The sequence below is a fragment of the Amphiura filiformis genome, chromosome 18, assembly GCF_039555335.1.
Source record: "Amphiura filiformis chromosome 18, Afil_fr2py, whole genome shotgun sequence".
NCBI classification, from domain to species: Eukaryota; Metazoa; Echinodermata; class Ophiuroidea; order Amphilepidida; family Amphiuridae; genus Amphiura; species Amphiura filiformis.
The window spans coordinates 7,613,469-7,635,817 of NC_092645.1; the positions used below are offsets into that span (position 1 = coordinate 7,613,469).

Consider the following 22,349-nt stretch of genomic DNA (forward strand, 5'->3'; position numbering starts at 1 on the left):
ATGTGTTTGAGTACGTTTTACTGCCTCAGCGGCTTAAACACATAACATTTGGGTTTAAGGGAGTCTTCATTACTCTTTCAAAATGTTTAGCACTAAATATTCCTTTGATTTCCAAGAACAAAATTGTGTTCATTTACCGTTTTGCAAGTTTTTGACAAATTGTTTCTATAATTTTTTTTTATTTTTTGTGAATGTGATTATTTTTTTTGACAAATGTTGTTTAAATTATGAATGTTGTTTTCTTATTATTTTGACAGGAATCCCGAATAATCACAGAAGAAAAACCAGTACCAGACAAGCTAGTTGGTCTCAGTAAGTATTGCATTGACCCTGAGGATGATCTATGCCCAACACCCTCTAGATAAACTATGTAGCCATACAATAAGTTGCCAAGAAATTCACTTGAATTCGGCCAATTTTTTTTTTGCACTGTTGCCCTCAGCGACCGACCCTAAATCCTGAAAAATCAGGGTCGCATTTTTTTTTAGATAACTTTTCCAGTTGTTTTAATTTCAAATCAAGATGGTCTATTTTCTAAACCTGTAGTATATGCTGGCAAAGTGATGTAATAAATCGATTAACTACCATAGCAATAGGTGAAAACAATTTTGAATATATCGTGTTGCACTACAACCAGGTTGCACTGATCATCTGTGTATGTCTACAATCATCAATCATAGATTTAATACAATACCGGTCTATTCAAAGGTACTAATTTTACAGGTGCGAGTGATCTACATGATATGGTTCAATGCAGAGGTACCACATGAACGTACCTGTGCAGCATGGTATATTCAAAAATTGTTTTCACCTATTGCTATGGTAGTTAATCTGATTATTACATAACTTTGCCAGCGTATAGTCCCAATATTTTTACACATACACAAGTGGGTTTTTTTGGTGCAACACTTTTGTGTTTACAGCTATAGGGTCCACAACTTAAAAGTTCCCCTCCCTCAAATACTTTTTTTAATAAATCGAAAAATATTTGACAAAATGTAAATGTGTAAAAAGGTATGGGTAGCGTTATTTCTTTTACACATTTTTAAAGAGTGTTAAAAGTTGCATCTGAGTCCATAGGAGTCTCAAACTCTTAACAATACGGTAGGCCAGGTCTATTCATGTGTTTGTTGAAAGAAAACCTGACTGCTATAGACTCAGGTGCAACTTTTAAAACAGCCTCTTTTCTTAAACAATTAACCATTGTAAGGCAATGATGTGTGATGCTTTAAACTGGTCCACATGTGTAAAATAAACAGGGCTATATACATATATTTTTACATTTCGTAAAGTATTTTTTGATTTTAAAAAGTATTAGGAGGGACCCTATAGTTACCTTTGTTGGAAGCTTTGTTCTCTTGTGTGATGTGTCACTTTTGTTTGAACAGAAAAATTTGCACAAAGTGTGGACTTAAATCATGTCCTTGTGGCAGAAGTTAACAGTCTTATTTCTTTGTTTTGTTGCAGTCATAGGGAGAGGAGGGGAATCAATCACAAGATTACAGAATGAATCGGGGTGTAATATACAGGTGGCATCAGGTAAGCATGATTGATAGATTGGTGAAATGATCAATAACCAATTGATAAACATACAAGATTGAAATACATACTTCCGATTTCGTAAGTTTTTTTTTAAAGTCCCGCAATATATCTTCACAACATTTTGATAAAGAAACAATTTGTTCAGTAAATGTTTCTTGTTCACAAATTAAACTCCCCAAAGCTTTGTTTTCGGAGGCGATAGAAATGTTAACAGAAAGCCCACTTCAAATTTGAAATGTACTCAAACTGTAAAACTATTATGGGACAAAAGCTTTTTTTCACTCTTTACGAAAACTAGATTTGCTGATTAGCATTACATTAGGCCAAAAAAAGGTTTGTATTGCCCTTTTCTGACCGACCCAAACATCTGGAGAAAAAATAGGGTCACTTTTTTTTTCTTTTCCATATTTGAATTTCCATATATTTGGTGTAAAAGTCTCAATATATTTTGCCTGTTTGTAATTCGTACTGCCTAAATCTAATATATTGAAAAACATGACAAACCCACAGAATTAGAGAAGGAGAACCTGGACTCAACTGCCATCTTGGTACAGGCATGGAGCAAAGATCAGGGGTATTCGGTTTTCCTCGGAATGCTCTTGAGGCATTCGTTGTCATGCAAGCAACATCGCATACTTAGCTTAATATGACAAGCTTCATAGTGAAACACATCAATTGCAAGACACTAAAGATGAGACACAGAATTATTTTTGTTTGTCTCTGCGCACCGTCGGCAAGGACCCGCATACCCCTTCTTCCCATAGCTGATGGTGCGATTGTTCTCTTTTTACAAATATTTTTTCCTTATTACAGACAGTCAAGGTATGCCAAACAGATTATGTACACTTACAGGAACTCCAGCAGCAGTACAGTAAGTATTTTTGTCTCCTTATCCACACTAGATTTTGATGTGAAAAATAGCTTCCATTTTGCTTGCATATTTTTCCAAAAGTTATTTTGTCACAAAATTAGCACAATGTTGTCGAAAGCAAAACCTGAGTTTTAGTAAAATAGTGTCAAAATTATGCCCAAAACACTGTCGTTTACAGTCAGGCTTGCACTGTTGCGAAAGCTCTATTTGGTTCAAGGTTGTAATTTCCAGTAATGAATAAAAAATGTAGGCTTTTTTCATTTCAACTGCCAATCTTTGTTTTGTTTACATCACGTTTGCTGGAGTAACACAACTTGGTGATCGCAAAATTGTGTTATGGGTGGCGACATTGTTCACCGATCCTGAATGGTGGCAGGCCTCCCAGGAAGGTTTGAGATCACAATGGTAGACCGGTACACACCCATGTTCAAGGAGTCACATGAGAACAAAATGCACCGGGTAATACATTAAGGGTGGGCATCGCCAGGGTTTTCCATAACGCAATATCGCGCATAATTTATCGCAATATCGCCGATCATATCATGATAAATTTTGACTCCCAGAAATTGTAGTGTTTAAGCTATGTAATCTGAAACGTTAAAAGCTTAAAATTATGCTGTATAATCTTAAACGTTTCAATTACGTCATTTCCAATCATGGAAGGAATTGGGTACATCGCAAGTACACTAAGCCAAAAAAGAAACTTCACAAGGTCATATCTTAAAATCCTGTTTATTAAAATTAACCAAAATTACACACAGGATTGCCTCAATACTCAACTCTAAAACACATGTCACTAACTATGCAGTTGTGCAACTGACACAACAGCAAAATGCACTGACATGCAACACCTTCCTGGACCACATTCACAGCGCAATAGATTTCTTTGGCTGGGATCCAATTATTCGCCTGTGAATGTGATCCCGGAAGCTGTTCCGTGTCAGTGCATTTTACTGTTGTGTCAGTTGACAACTGCTTGGTTACTGACATGTGTTTAGAGTAGAGTATTGAAGTAATCCTGTGTGTAATTTTGTTCATGTACAGGCGAATAATTGGAACCCAGCCAAAGAAATATGTTGCGCTGTGACTGTGGTCCAGGAAGGTGTTGCATGTCAGTGCATTTTGCTGTTGTGTCAGTTGGACAACTGTTTGGTTACTGACCAGTGTTTAGAGTAGAGTATTGAAGTAATCCTGTGTGCAATTTTTGTTCATTTTTATGGAGAGGATTTTAAGATATGACCTTGTGAAAAATTATAAGTTTCTTTTTTGGCTTAGTGTACTTCATTATATTTGGAAAGGTGAAATCTGACTACAAACTTGGAAAAATATTACCAAATTGGCGACTTTCTTCAAATTTCATATGGGTGTTGTTGAGTCTGTAATGTATCGTGGGGTCATTGATGAAGCAGTGGAAATTATCACATCGAGATAATTACTATTTTCTCATGATATTGTTGTCTAGTGCGATATTGCACACCATTACAATACATGCCTAATGTTAATATTACTGTTTGTTATGAATTTGATATCTAGGATGGCCAAATCGCTGATGGATCAAATCATTAATAATGCACATACCACAGAAGGAGTAGGCAACACAACCAACGAGCTAATGATCCCTGGTAACAAAGTGGGTCTTGTCATCGGTAAAGGAGGAGAGACCATCAAAAGCTTACAGGTGAGTGATGCATATTACCTTATAAGTACATCATATTACCCTATTTGTGCATATGATCTGAGTGATGATCCCTGGCAGCAAAGGGGTTCTGTCATCAGTACAGTAAGAGAGATCATTAAAGCTTACAGGTGGGTGGAAAAGAGCGAGAGAGAGGTATGGATGGAGAGTGCGATGAGCAAGCCGATGAGCCGGATGGAATGAGACACACCTACTGAGAGAGAGAGTGAGTGAGAGAATAAGGAGATCGATTAAATCAATCAATCAGTATAGCACCAATATCTATGAAAAGCATTCCCAGGTGCTAACATGAACAAAAATGTACACAACCCATTATAACAATGAAAAAGATGATCTTGTAAACTAGTGTGTCATGTTACAGTGTACGATGTGTAAGAGTCTTGCCTGTTTCACGATAATGTTCTGGGCTAACGATTAAGCATCATGTTTTTGATCTTGTGCCCTGGTGAGTGTTGTTTGCCCTGACTGCTGAACCATGAGAGCCTTGTATATCAGGGACGGCCTGTGTAGATCAGTTGGTAGAGCATCGGCCTTGTCTTCAGAGGTCTTTGGTAATTTGGTAAAGAGGTTCAATAACAGTTGAAGGTGATGGAATTTTCACAATAACCTCAAAACCAAATCGTACCGCATAAATAAAACAACATTCCAGACCTCACATTTCACTGGAGTTACAAGAAACTTTGGGGGCTAAGGCTGTCAATTGGGTCACCAGTTTTGTACAGATTATTTCTACTAGCCATGTAGATCTGTGTTGTGATGGTATATTTTGTTTGATATGGTTTTTCCCTTCAGGAAAGAGCCGGTGTACGGATGGTTATGATTCAAGATGACTCCAACCAAACAGATTCCAACAAGCCGCTGCGGATAACAGGTGATCCTGCCAAGATTGAAGAAGCGAAACGAATGGTGATGGAACTACTGGATAGCAAAAATGATGTAAGTATTTGAATATTCATAATATGAATATTCAATTTGAATATTCATGATGTCCTTTATGGTAACAGGTGATCCAGCCAAGATAGAAGACTGGTGATGGAACTACTGGATAGCAAATATGATGTAAGAATTCATGATATGAATATTCATGATGTCATAATGATAACAGGTGATCATGTATGTGATGAAATTATTGGATAAGAAGAAGAATTATCAAGTACTGAAATACCCCTCCATCTTGCACTAATAAAAGGTATGGTAATCCAACTAAGGCACTTGTTTGATCTTGGGATCGACCAATAATGTAGCATTGATACTTGCATACTTGCTATCAATGAATTAACCCCATGAGAACTACCTGCCGATTGGCTAAAAAGAAGTTTTCATTATCAATTGGACCAATCAGCAACATTGTTAGAATAATTTCACCAAACAAAAAAATTGAGGTGAATTATTTGCAAAGCTTGATTCTGATTGGTGATTAAAGTGAAGATATCATGTAATTGACCAATCAGAGGCAATATTAGATTGGCAGGCAGTGCTCAGGGGGTTACGACAAGTAGTGGAAGTGGAGAAGCGTATCATGATTCAGGTCATACTAAACATTTCAAATGTGTGTTTCTTTTCCCAACAGAGAGGTGGTGGTGGTGGAGGTATGGGTGGTGGACCTCCAGGTACAGGAGGTAGTTTTGGGGAATTTGGCAGAAGACCGCCTGGTATGGAAGTAAGTAAAAACAAATATTTGAGCTTGGATTATATCTGTATTACAAGTTGTTCTGGGATTCAAAGTACCCTGCCACTTGTGGAACTATGTGGAGAAGTATACTTTTTAAAGGTGGGTGGGTAGTCCAATTATTTCATTTAGTGTCCGTGGGAACAGCCTATTCATTCATCATCATCAGTCAAGTGAGGAGCAGGCGACTTTATGTTCCAACTTCTGCAGTCCTGGGCTAGAGATGTTATTTGGTCTGGTTGGAAGATGTATTCACTATACCCAAGCAGAGCAGACGCTGTGCACATGTTAGAAATGATGTACGTTGCTGGCCTGGGCTCTTTTCCCATGTTGTGGTGTACAAAGAGTAGATAATTTTATATATATAGCAGGTTCATCATCTGACGACTTCTTACACGCTCTGCAAGAGGCTTAGTATTTGTCATGGCATAGAGACATGGGTGGCATGGTCCATACGTATGATGCTTAGCATGATGCAATAAAAGGAGGTGGCAAAGGCATTTATTTTGCTTTGCATATTGTCAAAGACTGCCCATTAGTCCGAAAATGGTCAAAGTTAGGATTTAGGGCATTTTAGGTTAGGAATAGGGATAAGGTTAGGGATTGGGTTAGGGTAAGAGAAAAGGTTAGTCATGTCGCATAATTCAACTCGACAACAGTAGATCGCATCAGCAGCCAATCAGAGACAAGTGCATTTAACATAGCATGCTATGCGACATGCATAGTTAAGTACGCTTTATGTAAAAGGATTACAGGAATTTTCTATATTGATTATTAATCGGTATATTATTATCAATCATGAATGCATTTCTTCTATTAATCCCACTCATAGATTGAAGTCCCTCGTGGAGCTGTTGGCATCATCATTGGTAGAGAAGGAGCTATGATTAAGAAAATCCAGGCTGATACAGGAGCAAGAGTACAATTCAAAGAAGGTGAGGAAGTTTATTTACTCTACTTAAGGCTAGTGGGATGGCTTAAACAGATGTCATAATGCATTAGTAACAGGGTTCCAAGGGAAAATGGAAATCTATTTTTCCAGACATGGAAAAACAGCCTAAATCAGGAAAAGGACACAGAATTTGAGTGGCCCAAGAAATTTGATGCAGAGTGTCATTTTTGGCACTCATATAGGCTTTGGGTGATATTTTGATCAAAAATTATTGATTTTTCTTGGTTGAGTACTCAGGTTATTTATTATTAAGACATATTGAAGTATCTGCATTTTGATTTAATGGAAATTCATAACCTCATTAATATACGCAACTAGATTTCGCGGTTCTCGGTTCGGGCGCTTCCCATGATAGGCCTATTTCTAATTACCCAAACCCGTTACCCATATACCTGCCCTGACTTTTAAACTACTATGAAATGCGTCTCTCAATGATCAAGACCCAACTTGACACAACTTAATCAACTCTGTTTGGTTTATAGGTGTGATGCTTAGGCCTACTTCGGTAGTTCGGTATAGGCCTACCCATAATCTGGAAACCCATGATTCACCTCTTCCAAGCCCTGCCCTGTTACCACATTTAGAGAAACCGAAATTAGTATCTGGACGTGGATAGGCCGTTACTAAAGTAATGAAATCAATCGCGAGAAACGTGAACGCAAAAACGGTTATAGGCCTTACCACAACGGATAATTTTATGTTAACCATTCTGGAGGATTCCGGAAATAGTAATGTTCTGCTGAAATAGGCCTATATGCACGTGTTTGGTGTGTGCACGTGTTCGGTATTGAAATATGTGTTGAAAATAAGGCCTATAATTATTGGTCCGATGAGATGCATGCACCTGTTAGTCACACTGTAATGTTTTGCCGATGCGCGCACTGTACTCCACGCACACTCCCGTTGATACAACGCGATAGCGCACCGCGAAAGCACGCGATAGTGCATCGCGTAACGCTGACGCTTGAACGCGATAGCGCCAGCGGACAGAGGACGGACGGACACGCCGTTAATTACCCAAACCCGTTACCCATATACCTGCCCTGACTTTTAAACTACTATGAAATGCGTCTCTCAATGATCAAGACCCAACTTGACACAACTTAATCAACTCTGTTTGGTTTATAGGTGTGATGCTTAGGCCTACTTCGGTAGTTCGGTATAGGCCTACCCATAATCTGAAACCCATCATTCGCCTTCTTCCAAGCCCTGCCCTGTTACCACATTTAGAGAAACCGAAATTAGTATCTGGACGTGGATAGGCCGTTACTAAAGTAATGAAATCAATCGCGAGAAACGTGAACGCAAAAACGGTTATAGGCCTTACCACAACGGATAATTTTTATGTTAACCATTCTGGAGGATTCCGGAAATAGTGTTTGCACGTGTTTGGTGTGTGCACGTGTTCGGTATTGAAATATGTGTTGAAAATAAGGCCCGATATTGGTCCGACGAGATGCATGCACCTGTTAGTCACACTGTAATGTTTTGCCGATGCGCGCACTGTACTCCGCGCACACTCCCGTTGATACAACGCGATAGTGAACGCGCGAACGCGATAGCGCGCGGACAACGGACGGACGGACACGCCGTAATTAGTATTAAGATATGTTTAATCCAATCACAGTTAAATACGCAGACGCAAATGCAGGTCATTGAAAAGGTATAATGACCTTGTCTCGTGACGTAGCTAAAAATACGCTTTACAATGACCACGCCACGTGACGTGTTATGCATTCGAACAATTCTGTTCAGTATTTGGACATCGCGTGATTGCAGGGTAGTGTGATTGGTCGGTAGCGGTATTTCCTTCATAGGCTATTCGATTTTTGACAGGGAAAACGAAGGAAACCGGTAAAATTGTGTCCTGTTTTCAAATTTAAAAAAGAAAATGTAACAAAAATTGAACTATAAAAGTGACGGTTATGAATGAGGTTAATGACTTTGCATCAGTTATTTTTCGGGTAGATTTTTTTTCTAACAATCGCCCATGCCTAGTGTTATTTGTTGTAGATAACTTGGAATAATTGTAACTCTTTCAGATGACGGAGAGGGCCCGAATCGTATTGCTACCCTCACTGGCGCACCAGACAGAGTTGATGAGGCAGCACAGATGATCAATTCACTTATTGATAGTGCTAATGTAAGTGTATGGGTGTAACGAGGTGGGGGTGGGAGGGAAGGGGCTGAGAGCATAGATTGACAGATTGTGTCGCTACCATCACTGGTGCACCAGACAAAAAATAAAGAGTCGATGAGGCAGCACAGATGATTAATTCACTTATTGATACTACTAATGTAAGTGTATGGGTGTAACAAGATTGGAGATGGATGGAAGGGGCTGAGAGCATAGATTGTATCGCTACCATCACTGGTGCACGAGACAGGGTGGATGAAGCAGCACAGATGATCAATTCACCCATTGATAGTGCTAATGGAAGTGTATGGGTGTAACGAGATGGAGGGAGGGGACTGAGAGCATAGATTGTATCGCTACCATCACTGGTGCACGAGACAGGGTGGATGTAGCAGCACAGATGATCAATTCACCCATTGATAGTGCTAATGGAAGTGTATGAGATGTTATAAGATTTGAGATGGAGGGGTGGGAGGGAGGGGCTGAGAGCATAGATTGTATCGCTACCATCACTGGTGCACCAGACAGGGTGGATGGAGCAGCATAGATGATCAATTCACCCATTGATAGTGCTAATGGAAGTGTATGAGATGCTATAAGATTTGAGATGGAGGGGTGGGAGGGAGGGGGCTGAGAGCATAGATTGTATCACTACCATCACTGGCGCACGAGACAGGGTGGATGTAGCAGCACAGATGATCAATTCACCCATTGATAGTGCTAATGGAAGTGTATGAGATGGAGGGAGGGGCTGAGAGCATAGATTGTATCGCTACCATCACTGGCGCATTTGAGACAGGGTGGATGTAGCAGCACAGATGATCAATTCACTTATTGATAGTGCTAATGTAAGTGTATGGGATGTTATAAGATTTGTGATGGAGGGATGGGAGGGAGGGGCTGAGAGCATAGATTGTATCGCTACCATCACTGGTGCACGAGACAGGGTGGATGTAGCAGCACAAATGATCAATTCACCCATTGATAGTGCTAATGGAAGTGTATGAGATGGAGGGAGGGGCTGAGAGCATAGATTGTATCGCTACCATCACTGGTGCACGAGACAGGGTGGATGTAGCAGCACAGACATCAAACAAATCTTCAATCTATAACTGGTTACAGTATGTGTTATCTTAAATACGCATTAATTTGTATTTTTTTCTGCAGCAAAGAGACCAAGATCGGGGTGGATCCTTCAGAGGGAGAGGCAGAGGTCGTGGAGGCCCGCCTGGGTTTGGTCGTGGTGGCAGAGGTGGTGGATTCATGGGTCGAGGTGGCGGTATGGGTGGCCCACCTGCCTGAGGACCGGGTGGCCCTGGGGTCCGTTTTGGCCTCCAGGGGTCTTGGAGGCCTAGGAGGTATGGGTGGTGGTGATGATGATGATATGATTGAACATTGTGTACCAGCTACAAAGTGTGGCATCATTATAGGCAGGGGTAAGTGTATCCCCTCTCTAACTTCCATAATATCTGTACCCCCTACCCCAAGCTGATACTCCCATGATATCTTGCTTTTCATTCTTGTGTGAAGTGTATTATATTAACACTTATGGTGGTTTTTATGATGGTTTTGATTCAGGAAGTAGTTTATGTTTGACTAGTTATTCCCTTGTATGTCATGTTTATCATTACATGTAATGTTACAGTCATGCCATTAAAAGTTGACCATAAACACTTGTCACCAGAGTTTATCACCGTATAGTTGATGTTATGCTGAAATTTGATACTATGAGGTTATATATTATGACACAAAATTATATTTGTCTTGGGTGTGTGGTTTTTTTATTTATGATGCAAATTATGATTATGTTGTTGCATGAGGTTTATATTTATTTTTGATACAACGGTACTTTGATGTTGTTTTTGTGCAATATATTTGTTTGAATCATACATGTATTGAACTGACCTTTGTTATTAAGAAATTTTTAATTGATGATATACATACATGATGCCATACATGTACTTTTAGCAATCTTGTGCATATAGGGTAAACAAAGATGTTTTGTTATACGAAAGACATTTCTAATGAGTACAATGCAATGTATATAAAAATTAATGATAAAAAAAATGAAATGAAAGGTAGGTTGCTGCTATTGAATAAAATGTGTAAACTAAAGTTCAAGAAATGGCCAGCACAGGATTAGCCTACATCTCTTTAAAAGTATTTAAATGGTGTTAGAATTTTTAATTTGATTGCAATTATTAAGGTGGGTTTCTTATATACTGGTATATCATGAAAAATCAAACTTGATGATTATAATTTGCTAATATATTTTTGTAGGTCAGCTCCATCTTGATATGACTTTTTTTTTGTTGCAAAAAATGTGATAAATTTGATTGTATAATACCATTTAATGTTAGTAGTCTTTTCTCATACATGTATGGATTCTGGTTTTTTTCACCTTGTAACAAATTTTATTGCATTCAAAAAATCAATGTCAAATTATGTTGTACAAGTTTAAAATTCTACTTATAGGTTAATAAATGCGTCTTACTTGTTGGGAGTGATATTGCAAAATAATGCACACGTACTAAGATTTTGATGCGTCTATTGTAAAGCCCCGAAGGGGGGAGTGCATTAAACCCATGAACATCTCAGACACCTGCATTATTTTGTACAATTTCTCAAGCAAAAAGTGATACACATTTATTAACCCATTTCATACTCGAGAAAACAATTCCATGATTTTTGCTATTTTTATTACAAAATAGTTAATAAAGTGTTGGAAAATACAAGGAAATATCAATACATCAAAAAATGCACACATCCGAAAGCACTGAGCGGACTGAGCAACTCGGTATAAACAATACACAGTCAATGCACGGTTTTCATTTTACTAACACTTCACACTTGTTCTGATTGGTTTTCACTATCTAAGAGTGTATGAATGGCAGTTAAGACGTTTCATCTTACATGCGGAAGATTTCATCATTCATGCCGATCTGAAGTTTGTTCGGCTTATGTTTGCATGCAGTTGGGCAAGGCACTTGCACTAGTTGCGTAATGCAAACTTTATTGACAGAACAATTTTCGTCAATCATAAGCCAAACAGACTAGCTCTAGCAATTATCCTCCTCTCATTCCCAGAGTCAACCGTTCTATATGTAACAGATCAAATATGTGGCTAGATCGGTGCATGACTCGTGAAATCCTCTGCACAGAGATGAAACCTCTGAACTGAGTAGAATTTTGGACTAGTACAACATAATTTGACAATAAAATTATATCGGTCCTGATGAACTTATTCCAAGAATTATTCAAAACATGTGATGAGTTTGGTGCAATGTTTGAATTTGTTGTTTTTTGTTTTTGTTTTGAGTGGTGACAGGTTTCAGGAGACTGTCCTTTCAGGTTTGGTAGTACGGTAGTTATTCACACAAGAAAATTGTGACTGATTCCATTCAAGCTATTGTTTTATTGATGATGATGACGATGACTTGATGTTTTGTTATCTTCAAAGTTTTCTTTCTGTAACCATGGTAACATGGTAACTATATCTACCTCACCTGTGTGTATAATTTATTAATGTTGTGCCATCTGTTTGTGTACCTATGGTAACCTTGTGATTCACCAGAGTTTGTGTAACTCTGGTGAGCCATTGTGATTCGGGAAAACCACCCGGCTTAGTAGTAGGGATAACCTTGCTAATCATTGGTAAATGACAATATATATGAACTTTAATTGACGGGTTCTGCACCATCTTTGGAATTTGATGCAAGATATTCATATGTTTATTTATAATTTGCTTTCAATTCAATGCGGGAATATTTTCATGTTGTCGTCTATTTTGTATCTTTCCATGATATGTGCACTCTATTGCCCTGTGCTATGTCTGTGTCATGCCAAACATGATATTTAGGTGGTGAGACGATTCGACAGCTCAAGGACAAGTCTGGAGCGCACATCGAGATCAGCCAGTAACGATCACCCGCCAGGGAGAAGGTCTTCCTGATCAGAGGGACGCCAGAAGCAAGACGGGCAGCCATTGACTTGATCACTGAAAAAATTACGGTAGGGTTAACGGGAATTCTCTATTTTACGGAAAAATCGGTGGGGGATTTAATCAGAATGTCAAGTAGAACATGGGGAAAAAAGGCTAACTTGGAAACAATATAGCTTATTTAATGGTCATTTCAAATGTAATTATGCCAAATCTTTACCAAATATAAAAAGTTTCATAGCCTTTTTCCACTCTGGGGTGCAGCAATATGCACCTGGCTGCTGCATCATTGACACCTTGCTCTTGGTTTGTGAGCAACATTATTTTGGCCCAAAGTTCAAAATGTGTAAAATAAGATTTTTTTGCAAGAAAATGTCAAAGAACACCAAATTTGTCATTTATGAATTTATTAATCGATAGATACTGCTAAAAGAGCAGAAAAGTATAATTATAATGGTATTTAAGAAATCATTGCTTTGGTAAGAACACACAAGTATGCACTGACATCACTGCCAAATGTACTATAGTCTCATAATTAATAATTATACTGCATATGTAAATACATTGGCTCCTATAAAATAATGGACAACACTGTATTTACTTGCAGGATCGTGGACCCGGTGAACGGGGACCTGGTGGTCCGGGACCGGGTGGACCAGGAGGACCTGGTGGATTCAATGGACGTGGACCCGGGTAAGTGGAATTCAAGACAAATGTACACAACTAGCCAGGTTTTTCCGGGGAATAAAAGTCCTTGGATAACATGTCAAAAAATATGCCATTATTTCACATAATCGTCAACTTAACCTCTCCCATGAACAGGCCATTGAAATAATTTTGCCTTCTGGGAACTGACAAGCCAATTTGAGTAAATGTCAGAAATTTTCTGTGAGTTAAAAACAGTTTGTGTAACATTGTGTACATTAAGCTTTCCTGGTTTCACCTGAGCCTCTTGGTTTGTATGTACTGTAGGACTGGTACCTGAATTTCACATTAGCCTACATAATTTGTAATAAGAGACCTGATGGAAGATTTTCAAATATCCAAACAAAATCCAAGCATCCAGCTAGAACCCAGAATGTCAAAAATCAGTGGATTCTGGGCGATAATGTGATGCAAAAGTAAACAAAAGAAAGCCAAGTTATAATTTTCAGAATTTCATTCAAGTCTACTGGCTTAATTTATGAAGTTCTTGTCATTTGGCTCTCACACAACACACGCAATGTTACTTGATAGCTGAGCAAATTTGCTTGCTGTCGCCATTTGAGAAACTGGGCGGGGCTTAAAGCTGTTGCCGACTATCGGCAGAAAGTGTGTGCAGCGAATCTGCACCACTGCATTGAGTGTACATGTTTTGTTTATTCAGGGCTGAAAAGGTAAGCATGAACTGATACTGAACAGCAGGCATGAGAATTTTCAGGTTTAAGCCTGGCTTAGAATTCAGGCTTTTTTGTTGTCCAAATTTCCGCCCTTTCTTTTAATTTCAGCCCATTTTTGGCCTTTTTAGCCCAATTTCACACACCTTTTCAGGCTTTTTTCAAACACTTTCATGGATGATCATTCTCATGCCTGGAACAGTGAAGGCACAACATTAACACAATTGACTGACACTGGTTTATAATTGTGTTGAATCATGCACATTCCAAAAGTAGCACACATAAGCCTGGTTTACATTTGTGCATGGAGACATTAATAAACCTGGCTTATTTGCTCATGATGAAACTATAGTATTGGTAGGGCAAACCAGATTCATCTATGATTTTTAGTTCATAAATCTACTGTTGTGTTTATTGCAGAGGACCTGGTGGCCCGCATCAAGGAGGCCCGCCTCACCAACAGCAATTTGGGGGCGCTCCTCAAGGCTGGGGAGCAGGAGGTGGTGGACAAGGAGGGGGTGGAAATAATTCATTCAATCAATGGAATTCACCAAATCAGTGGAATCCGGTAAGTCAAAAACTTAATTGTCCTCTCTTCATATAGACATAAAAACGCTATACATTTTGTACTTTACTTCTCCTCGAGCTTGGTTGTGACGTATATTCATATTTTGCTGGACGCAGTATCAAAACACACATACTATTGTTTTCAGCACAGTTCTGCCAATTTGGCGCAGTTTATGGTACCTGTATATCGAATGTGGTCCTGATTGGCAAATTACGTCATCATTACATCGGTACCTCATTAAGCTGGTCAAGCTGCGTAGCATTGCGTGACCTAGTTCTTTTACTGCGATAATCTGACAGAGCAGACGGACACCGCTGAAGTAATTTGCTGAATAGTATAGTTTATTCCTGCAAAATGTATACACACATACATGGTCGCTTAGTCGGCACACTTGCACCGAAACCGTGTAGCAGCACGGACATTGCTAACAAATTGCTAGATGAAACAGTGTACCTTTCATTTCTTTTGAAAATCATCTATATCATCTTTTTTAGAGAGAAATTAGACAAATAATGCATGTGCACCGAGATGTTGAGTGTGTTTCAGGTTACATTTCCAATAACTTTCTTCTAACATGCCAATAATCAACACAGGCTACACAGCACAACATCTAAAAACCATCACGCCAGGAACGATCCTGTTTCAAATGGGACCATCTGGAAAGCAGTTTGATCGAACGACTCAATTTGTCATTTTTGAAATGGTGCATATTTTAGTGCTGTAATCGATAAGCTTTCTGGGTATCGATATGTCGGGAGGCAAACATCCGACATGTCGATACTATTATCGATACTCACGCAGTTTGAAACACGGATTTGAGTTTACCAATACTGGAGGGCTGGAGATCGTGAAGGCGACATGATGCATGTATTCTAGATGTAAAGCTCACCTTGGAATTGGGAGACGGTAATTTGAGTATTTGACGGTAATTTGAGACCTGATTTGAGATAATCTAAGCATGTGTGCCATGTCGTTTGTGTATCGATACTGACATTGAGTGTTTCGACATGTCGGAAGTCTATGTATTTTCCGACTATCGATACTTACGACAATCGATTACAGCACTAGCATATTTGAATGTATATTGTCATATCTTGCTCAAATAAAGCTATTTGAAATGAAGTGAGGTCAAATTAAAGTAACACATGCCAAGTATGGTTTTGGTATGAAGATTATGGAAACTGAATGAAGTTCAATATTTTCAATTATTCCGGCTCCAGCCATTTTCATCTATAAAAAGTGGAAAAGGTGTGGACGGTTTTGGAATTGTAAACAAAATGATCTAGTTTAAGGGCTGGGGTATGAGCGTTTGGACAGTATTTATTGTGGGACATTAGAGCACATCAGACATATCGAATTGCATTCTGAATACTGAAGAATGTCATTCTGATATCAAATAATTTTGATTTTTGAAATTAGCAATTTAATACACATTTTATGGCAAATCATTAAAATTTATATTTAACAGTACTTGAAGTAAACATTATAAATCCGATGATTTATACTTAAAGTGTATGTAGGTGGGATAAAAAGCCGACGATCAATTGAAAATTTTGACCTTTCAGATTGAAGATATGCATTTTTTTCCCAAAACACAAAAAAAATTAGGTCTTTTTGGGAAAAAAATCCATATCTTCAATATGAAAGGTCAAAATGTTCAATTGACCGTCGGCTTTTCCTCCCTGCTACATACACTTTAAGAATATGTCATTAGATTTATATAATTTACTTCGAGGACTGTTATATATCAAAATTTGAAAATATCAAATTTTTATAATTTGTCATAAAATTTGTATCAGATTGTGATTTTCAAAAATGAAAATTATTTGATATCAGAAAGACATGTTTCAGTATTCAGAATGCAATTCGACAGGTCTGAGGTGCTCTCATGTCCCACAAAAAAATACTGTCGAAACGCAATAAACGCTCATTTTAGATCCCTTAAGGCCAAATCGTGCAAAAGTCAACTGAATTTGATAATTTTCAACAATTTCATCTGGAATTTCTCATTAAGTTAGCAGACATTTCCAGTTGGATTTACCATAAGGTGCAACTGGAATTGAGATGGCACTGAAATCTAACACAGGGGTGTGTGGATTTTAAATGGAATTGCCCATTTTCACATCCAGTATTAATTTCTGTAATAAATTGGCTCATAGTTGGTGTAACAATGCGTCTAGCATGCAGTGCATATCCCAAGCATCCAGCTAGAACCCAGAATGTCAAATATCAGTGGATTCTGGGCGATAATGTGATGCAAAAGTAAACAAAAGAAAGCCAAGTTATAATTTTCAGAATTTCATTCAAGTTGATTGACTTGATTAATGAGGTTCTTGTCATTTGGCTGTCGCACAACAAAGATCTATTTTGATTGGTTCCTCAGATTACGGTAAATTAAGAATTTCTTGGCCAAACAGGAACATGCGGGTTGCATCCATGTAGCGTACTAAGCATGTACGCAATGTATGGCACGAGTATGCTTTCTTCTGCGCTATGTGCACGCATGTTTACCGTGGAGCCACTACCGTTCATAGTGTTCGATCTTGGACAAGAATTACTTAATTTGCCTGTAGTAGGCTATATCATACAATTAACCAACCAAGGGCTGTAGTGCTCATGGGGTAAAACCTATGTAGCAATCTCTTGTTGGCATTTCAAAGTGGTACAGTAGAGAAATATCCCAATTCACCGACATGTTTTGGTTATAAAATAGAAAAAAATATGGCAGATTGACCCTGTTTTTCACAGAGTGTGAGAACAAGCAAACAATTAATATTTTTTGGCCTAATTGACCAAATTTTGATCAAAATTTTGTTTCATTTACAGCCACAGCAAGAGCCACAGCAACAACATCCGCAGCAACCACAACAACAGCAGTCAAACGAAATGGCATGGAACCAATATTACCAGCAGCTGTATGCTCAGCAACAGCAGCCCGGTGCTGGTGGTCAGCCGTCAGCACAGACATCGCAAGCAGGCAGTGCGGCAGCAACAGCTAGTGCCAGTAATGCTCCTGCTGTACATGTAGTGACCCAAAGTCAAGCTGCAGGTAAGGGTAGTGGTGTCAGTCAAGTTTCATTTGGGTGCACCAAATTGCACCTATCCCAGCATGCATTGTGGTTCAGAAATTGCAGTGGTTGATGGGAAGGCAGCATCTTATCCATTGTAAAATCATGAGAAATGATGGATAGAATCACTTCAACTTTAGAACGAGGATAGTCCGATTTCACCATGTGCCGTTCCTTCATGGTTGTATGACCTTGACTCCCAAACTAAGAGCTTTCATACCGGTATTTATTTCAATCCCTGATATGAGAATGCCCATGATATGGGCAGAATCTGTGGGAAATGAACAAATAGCAGGGTTAACAGACTTGTCAACTAATGTTTTAACCGTATTTCATACGGGAATTCGTTTAAAATATGGGCATATGTTTTTTACAAACAAAAAATAGTTTTGACCATTGACAAAAAACAAAAAAACGGTTGCATCCCCTGCGTTGTTGTATAAATGTATGAAAGAGACTAAATTGCTGTTGCATGCATTGTATTGTAAGCGTGTATGAGGCAATATGATACACAAACACTAGCAGTCATTTGTACACATGCTTGTGTCTATGTTCGCCGAAAGTTGCCGTGGGGATGATGTTGATGGCAGCCATTGCTAGATTGTGAATATTGGCGATCTATTTGAATCGTTTTACAATCTAAGTCATCCGATGTCTACAGAGAATTATGATTCTTCTGAACATAGCTTATGTGGAAAAGGAAGGAATATGGCATCTAGGAATGTAATTTTATTGAACGGGGACAAAGATGGATTCAGAATCGCTTGAACCAGATCGTCTTGGAAAGGAGAAAATCATGCACAATGTGCAATTTGTAGTGTGGATTTTCAGCATTGCGCACACTTACAGTGGGTCGTAACCTTGGAAAATGTGTTTTTTGGGGGGGTGGGTTCAGAATACAGTTTTGTGATCTTAAAGGTTGGCAGGTCTGGGTTAACCCACTTTTGACATTGGCTTACGAAATTTGAACAAACATCCCTCTCAGCCCTAAAATTTGACATGGGCAATTAGAAAATATATGGGTTTCCTCCGATACCAAAATCTCAATTTAAATGGAGAAAAAAGTGCAGATGAGGTTGTTGATCAGACCATCCTCCTTTAAACAAAGATAATTAATCACCCATTTTTTAATTTTTTTCCCGTAACAGGTGGTCAAACCCCAACTAGCCAGGCAGGCTCGGGTCAACCTGACTACACCAACCAGTGGCAGGAGTATTACCGTATGACTCAACAACTAGGTATTGTTTTTGTTTTGTTTAGTATAAACCAGGATTAACATCAGGGTTAACATGGCTCAAACCAGGGTTAAGTTGATAACAAAATCTAATCTACTGCTTGCCACTGGTGTTACCCCTTTGTCTAATTTTCCTTAAAAAGGGCTATTCCATACATAAAATACACACTACCCCTGTGGAAGATGTTATAAATATCTTCCACAGGGGAGTATCAGTTTCAAGTGGAATAAACACTTTGAATTTTCAGATAGGATTGGTTAATGTGATTATTCCATTTGAAATTTATACTCTCCCTGTGGAAGATTTCTGGAAAAAATCTGCCACAGAAGGAGTTATTGTCAACACACAGTGCTATAAATGTACCGGGGTTCATGTAGTGTTGAGGATAACTCAATTTTGCTTGGTCTATAGACCACTTGACATCATTGTTTATCAACTGGTTTATCGATATGCTTGAACAAACCGCTACACTGTTCAATGGCTTTCTTGTATATGAAATGTGGTGCACGTGCCCTGAGCATACGCACACTGCAGGGCAAAGAACAATGGAAATTGCCATAATTCGTGCGCATACTGCCGGGCAATGACGTCACATGTCAAGTGGTCTATTGCATTATAATGGTTTTGAATAGCTCTGAGTATTTGGGAGTTGAATTTGGAGAGAACTGAACGGGGAGGTCACATAACTTTAGGTTTTGTGTAGTAGGCCTTTGTATTGCTCCATTACCCAGAGACGGAATCGAGACTGGGGGACAGTCTACATGCTGACTGGTAGGTACATAGTTTTTGAAAAAGTTTTTTTTTTAGCTACACTTTTATGATCAAGTCATAGAGTACTAAAATATTACACACATTTATACCCAGAGGGATGCATAATCACTTACTAATGCTTTTCAATGTGCCAGGATAAAGCAGGTCTTTGGTCCGACATAAACCAAGCAGCACGGTCATGTTGGAAAAGTGTTTTCCAACGATTATGCATTCTATGGTGTTAAAACAGCAGTCAACATTTTTGTCATCCATAACGATCTGTAATTCCACATGTCCATAATGTTCCTGTCAATTTTCTCATTCATCCCCTTACAGCCCAACAAGGTCAGCAACCTCAAGCCCAGCCCCAGCAACAGCCACAGCAACCATCAGCAGCAGCGGCGGCGGCGGCAGCAGCAGCTGCAGCCGGTGGTGGTGGTGCGGCCGGTGCAGGACAGCCGGACTACACAGCGCAATGGAAAGAATACTTCCGTCAGCAGCAGATGTACTTCCAACAGTCCCAGGCCATAAATCAGTCTCAACCTCAACCGGGACAACACGTAAGACGTGCGCCGGAGAATAGCCGGTGATTTACGGGTGTGATGTTTCCATTCTTATTTGTGTTTATTTCATACCCCTGTGTGTTTTTGTTAGAATGTCAAATTAGTTGTCACATTTATACTACACATTGCTCGAGGTAGTATGTGCATCATTGATACCTTTATCTTGTTTTATATAATTACATATAAACTTGATTTAGCATCCATTTTATTTAGGCAAGTGACTTGAATATTAATATGTCCACAGAGTGTGATTTGATCATGAATCATTTGTGACTTATAATTTAATACAGTAGAAATTTGATGGGTAAGGTTTTTACACCCAATATTTATTTAGTATGGCTATGAGTTTTAAAATATTGGACGTATGTCTTGTCCAATATTTTAAAACTCGAGCTTGACCAATAAATATGGGCTCAATCGATCGGATTTTATATCAATTAGCAGCACCTCTCTACTCAAACCAAACTTGAGTTACCCCCCCCCCTCTTTAGGTATATGGTGATCACAACAAATGGTTAATTTAGGGATTCAATCATGTTTCACTATTGTTCATCACCATTTAACAATTAAAAAAAAAGTGATTTATAGTGCGCTACGCACAGGCACAACGCCTAGACGTTGATCCACAAGCCTCATCACACTTTACAGGGTGTAAACGCTGACCGCCACGGCCCCACATCATTCCATAAACCATTAAACAACAAATCAGGGACTTTGCTGCTTCAAGAGCGCACACCCTAGACATTCCACAAATAACCATCGCAACCAGGATCAGCTCCCCGTTACAACGAGACAAATTAGCAGTAAGTTCCTTGTCCAGGGAATTTCAAGCTAACTCAATTATTTTCCACGAGAGCGTACTAGGCACCACCAGGGTTCGAACCCGCAACCTCTCGCACCATAGTCGAACGCCTTATCGATTGAGCTAACTTGACTGCTATGACTACAATGATGCGGCCGTGTCGTCTGCTTGATTTAGCTGCCCGAGGGAAGTAAACCACGCAGACGCGCTGGATGTGAGATGAACAACTGTGAAACATGATTGAATCCCTTTCAACAATGAAAATAAGTTTGATTATTTCATGAAGAATGTCAGTTAATCTGGGCCTTACAAAAAGATAAGTGAATTTTCTGTTGATATCAGCAATAAAACTACAGAATAAAATGGCAATGTTTAGCCGCTAGCTCCAAATTAAATATTGAATTATGCACAGGCATATGCACTCATTAGCATTTCTGAGCATTAAATAGAAGTTCATTACTGTTATCACAAATAGGTTATACCAGTTAAATCCATACACCCTAGAAGACATAATCTTAGTCTCCCACACAGGGAGTGTGAATTTCAAATTGACTTATCTGAAGCAGCAACTCCATTTGAAGTCTAGGCCCCCTGTGTGAAAGTTTAAAGAGATCATGACCTCTTTAATGGATTTCAACTGGAATATCCAAATAGAAATGCAGTATCGACCAAATTGTTCTCTCGAAGAAATCTACTAAATTTTATTTTGAGAATAAACAATCCAAAAACATGGGCTCAACAGTAAATTTCTGGAGAAAGTTGTTAATTTTCTTGTCACCAAGTTGTTAATTAGTTTATCACCATACTTCAGTGAATGTAACAATGAACATTGTTTACTTGCCTTTTGATGTATATAATCAAAAATCTTAATTCTCTGTCATCTGAGCCCACTTGGTATGCACAGAATAATTGCGTCGAGCATACAAGGTAACAACCATACACTACGGAGTAAATGTGATCTTTTGAGAACTGACCAATCGCAGTCTTCGAATGTGGCCATAGCTAGGCTACGTTAAGGATAGATTGCGATCATGTTATCCCACGAAAGTGGTCTTGAAACGGTGTATACAGTAGTTATGTGTGCTCATAATCAAGAATGAAATATTTTGATTATAGTGTGCCTATTACTGCCTATGGTGCCGTTCATGACATGTTACTTTTGAAGTCGCTTATTTTGATG

General features: G+C 38.8%; 1 protein-coding gene across 1 annotated transcript in view; it reads left to right on the forward strand.

Moving 5' to 3' along the window:
• Positions 1-22,349, forward strand: part of LOC140139718 (far upstream element-binding protein 1-like) — a 48,944-nt gene that overhangs the window by 15,430 nt on the left and 11,165 nt on the right. Inside the window, 16 exon segments of the mRNA XM_072161421.1 lie at positions 258-312; positions 1,468-1,539; positions 2,356-2,413; positions 3,947-4,091; positions 4,902-5,045; positions 5,680-5,769; positions 6,611-6,713; positions 8,773-8,873; positions 10,035-10,152; positions 10,223-10,303; positions 12,727-12,878; positions 13,415-13,500; positions 14,604-14,751; positions 17,578-17,800; positions 18,968-19,057; positions 20,141-20,364. Coding sequence (XP_072017522.1) covers positions 258-312; positions 1,468-1,539; positions 2,356-2,413; positions 3,947-4,091; positions 4,902-5,045; positions 5,680-5,769; positions 6,611-6,713; positions 8,773-8,873; positions 10,035-10,152; positions 10,223-10,303; positions 12,727-12,878; positions 13,415-13,500; positions 14,604-14,751; positions 17,578-17,800; positions 18,968-19,057; positions 20,141-20,364 — 1,890 coding nt within the window.